General features: G+C 40.5%; 1 protein-coding gene across 7 annotated transcripts in view; it reads left to right on the top strand.

Moving 5' to 3' along the window:
- Positions 1 to 1,922, top strand: part of MEIS2 (Meis homeobox 2) — a 177,200-nt gene extending 175,278 nt beyond the window's left edge. For 6 of the 7 annotated variants that reach the window (XM_063331315.1, XM_063331311.1, XM_063331313.1 and 3 more), the window contains one exon: positions 447 to 586. Coding sequence is in view for 1 of the 7 variants with exons in the window: in XM_063331317.1 (XP_063187387.1) it covers positions 447 to 733 (287 nt within the window). In the remaining 6 variants the exon portion in view is untranslated. Of the gene's footprint in view, positions 1 to 446 lie in introns of all 7 variants that reach the window. The other variant, XM_063331317.1, reaches the window with a different exon arrangement.
- Positions 1,923 to 3,960: the final 2,038 nt, after the last annotated feature.

Below are 3,960 nucleotides of genomic sequence, written 5' to 3'. Positions count from 1 at the left end.
CAGTTTGGTCCATTGATCTGTATGTGGAATTTGCATTGATACTGCTTAGGCAAAACCCAGACAGGATATAGCCTTTTACATTTTTAAAATACCAAAGAGAAGCGAATCAGATGTTTATGCTCGAATTGACAAGTCTTTACATATAGCCGGCGTCTTTGTAAAATTTATCATAGGAATTCACCCACTAGGTTTCTCTAAAGTACACTTACATTTTGTGATACTCAGTTGTGCTCAATATTTAGTTCTGTTATGTGCATTATCCTGCTGAATGATCAAATTAAATGCAAACTAGAATTTGAATGTCTGCAAACATTGGCAAGAATCTGCAGCTAATTTTAGATGGAAGATTTGCAGTGTCTGTTGTTTTTCCTGTTCATTTTAGATGGGTAAATTGTAAAAACGTTGAGGAATCTGACCTGCTTTTTTTTTCCCCCCTTTTTGTCTAGGTTTGCAAGGCATGCCAGGGGACTACGTATCTCAGGGTGGTCCTATGGGTATGAGTATGGCACAGCCAAGTTACACTCCTCCCCAGATGACCCCACACCCTACTCAATTAAGACATGGACCCCCAATCCATTCATATTTGCCAAGTCACCCCCATCACCCAGCCATGATGATGCACGGAGGACCCCCTACCCACCCTGGAATGACCATGTCAGCACAGAGCCCCACAATGTTAAATTCAGTAGACCCCAGTGTTGGTGGACAGGTTATGGACATTCATGCCCAATAGTATAAGGGAACTCAAGGGAAAAAACAAAACAAAAACAAAACAAACAAAAAAAAAAACAAAAACAAAAACTATTTTAAGACTTTTGAACTTTGACCAGATGTTGACACTTAATACGAAATTCCAGACAGCTGTGATTATTTTTTACTTTTTGTCATTTTTCATCAACAACAGAGGACCAACGAAACAAGAACACAAATGTGAAATCATGGGCTCACTGAAATGAATATGTCCATGTACAGATCCTCTGGAAAAAAAAAAAGACTCCAAGAGTTATAACTACTGTAGTATAAACATAGGAACTAAGTTAACTTGTACATTTCTGTTGATCACTCCGTTACGTTGCCTCAAATAGTTTTAGAAGAAAAAAAAATCCTTGTTTTCCACACTATGTGTGTTGTTCCCAAAAGAATGACTGTTTTGGTTCAGCAGTGAAGTCACTATCCATGAAAGACCTGTTTTGGCCAGTGAGAAAAGAACTACCCTGGAGATGAAGACGAAAAGTCTTGCTGGGTCTCTCATCACTCAGAAGACTGTTCCAAGAAGGCCTTGCCATTCCCTCGTTTTGTTCCTTCATAAAACGTGTCCTTTAGTTTCAAACAGATCTTTATAGTTTGTGCTTCATTAAGTCTCTCCCCATTCCTCCCCAATCTATTTTTTTTTTTTGGACTCTTCTTCAAAGAGCTCGCAGGTGAAGATTTAAAAGACAGAACAGACAGAGCAGGAGCTTCTTCCAGTAGTTCTGAGCCTTGGCTTTGGACAAAACAAAACTAAAAGTTGGGCAGCTTTCCTCAATGAAAGAAGTTACTAACGGTCTTTGCACCAAACCTAGGACTTTATCATGAACTCAAAGCTTGGGAAAAAAAAAAAGCAAGAGAATACTGTAACAAACTTCGTACAGAGTTCGGTCTATTAATTGTTTCATGTTAGATATTCTATGTGTTTACCTCAATTGAAAAAAAAAAGAATGTTTTTGCTAGTATCAGATCTGCTGTGGAATTGGTATTGTATGTCCATGAATTCTTCCTTTCTCAGCACGTGTTCCTCACTAGAAGAAAATGCTGTTACCTTTAAGCTTTGTCAAAATTTACATTAAAATACTTGTATGAGGACTGTGACGTTATGTTTTAAAAAGAAAAAAAAAGGTGTTAAGTCACAAAATGCGGTAATAAATATTTCATTTTTGATTTTTTGTTAGGCTTTTGTGTTTTTAATCATGCTTAGGAGAGACTGAAGTTATTGGGAGAGATGTCTCAAATATGTTCCTTATCGGCATTGAGAAGAAAGGTTGGAAAAATCAGAAACAAGCTTGTCAGCAGCATTAGTAGAATAATTGCATGAAAGAACATCTGAAGTTATATATTTCTGCTGGTTGTCGATATTATGTTTATGCCAGATTAAACAACATTTGAAATATTCTTTCACCAGCTTGCGTTTCGGAGGGCTGTGTCTAGTATCTGTACTATCTGCTAATAACATAGAAGCTGAGTATGAGTTGTGGAGGCCCAGACACGAGACCAGTAAGCCCATGTGTGTTAAGTGTATGTGTATGTGTATGTGCATCCGTAACCACCCCGGACCTGAACTCCAGCTCTTTAGCTCTGAGGGGAAGAAGGGCTGTGACACAGGAGTAGGTTCAGAAGTTGTAGGGGGAGAAAAGCGGCTTTGAGAGTTTTAATGAGAGTTTTACCTGTGTGAGGATCGCATAATCTAGCTTTCGAGGTGATTTTTACTGCTTTTCTTGTCTTCCGTTGTTTTCAGAAGGAAAAAAAAAAAAAAAAGACCATCAACTAATGAGTGAAAATGTCCATTTGACATTTTTTATATAAATAGCTGGTGCAAGAATCATGGGTGAGGGTTTGGTCTTGCTCAAAAGCTTGTGGCATTTTGGAGAAACTAAAGGAGCGTTTGAACTGGGAAGACATCAGCATTGTAAGGAACGGCTGCCTTTCGCTGCCCTCAGTGGCGCTGCTCAGTCCTTGAGGGCAGGATGGGGCCCAAAGAGCAGGAGAAAGCGCTGGCTTTATTTCTGGGAAGGAGGGTGGGGGGAGTGGGAAAGGGCTTGTAATTATCTTAACTTTCTAGGAAACAAACGTTACCGACTTCAACATCTGTAAATTTGTAACCCTTCTCCTCCTTCCTCCTCCTCCTCCTCATTCCAACTGGCCGGGGTGTTATTAAAAACTTTGACTGACAACTTTTACCTTTGGAATGTGGAAAGAGGCTCAGCCTCGTAGTTAATGTTTAATTTCTGAGCTGAGTAAATGGACCCACGCTGCTGGCGACAGAAGGGAGGATGCCAGTAGAATGGGTGCGAGGATTTATTTAGCAATCGGGTCCTGCTTTGTGGGCGTCTTTTTTTAAGGCATTCGTATGAAATGTAAAGGATGATAGTTCCCCGCTTGGCTTTGATGCTCTGTGTCCTGATTAAAATCACATCGACCCTTCAGTTGCGTAAGAAGAGCACAGCCCGGGTTCCCGCTTCCAAATTCTCTGATTATTGTGGATGCGGAAAATACGAAGGCAAGATTGTTTGCGTTAGCACTTTAAACGGGAGGCTTTTTTTTTTTTCTTTTTTTGTTCTGTTCCTTTTTTTAATCAGTACTTTATTTCCTTGCAGATCTTTTTTTACACTTTGAGGAGAAATGTCAGAAAACCTCCTCGCACTGGTAGAAAGACAGGGAAGAATTTATCCATAGTAGAATATTGTTTTTTATAATGAACTAAATATTTGCATTGCTGTGTTGTCTTTTATTTTCTTTCTTCCCCCCCGCCTCCATCCCCCTTTTGGGCTGTGCTCTCCGTGAGATGTGTTGCTGAAATCCAAGGTACAATAACGTGCAGAGATTTCTCCATCTGAGATTTACTGTTTAGCATGGAAGGTTCCGATTTTGGTATTTTTAAGAACTGCTCAGCTGTCAAAAGCAACCAAAACGGGAATAATGTTTTGACAGCGGTATAGTGTTAAAGAAAATACTCTAGTCTGAATAAAAATTGCTTATGCTGTGGGAAACGAAGGGTAACAGAAGAAACACCTTTTGTTTACACACACACATGTTTATAATCCCAAATTTCCATTTCTCCGAGCGGGTCTGGGCCGGGAGTTGCAGTCACCACAAACGAGGGATTTTTCTTCCAGATTTTGCTGCCTGTAAGGCGAAGAGAGGAGCGGAGCTCACCTCCGCCGGCACGGCCGCCCGAGCCCTGCCCGCCGCGGACAGCGGGCACCG

This window comes from Chroicocephalus ridibundus, chromosome 4 (assembly GCF_963924245.1).
Source record: "Chroicocephalus ridibundus chromosome 4, bChrRid1.1, whole genome shotgun sequence".
Lineage (NCBI taxonomy): Eukaryota > Metazoa > Chordata > Aves > Charadriiformes > Laridae > Chroicocephalus > Chroicocephalus ridibundus.
Note: the sequence above shows the minus strand (reverse complement) of the source record. Positions and strands in the feature narration are given on the sequence as shown.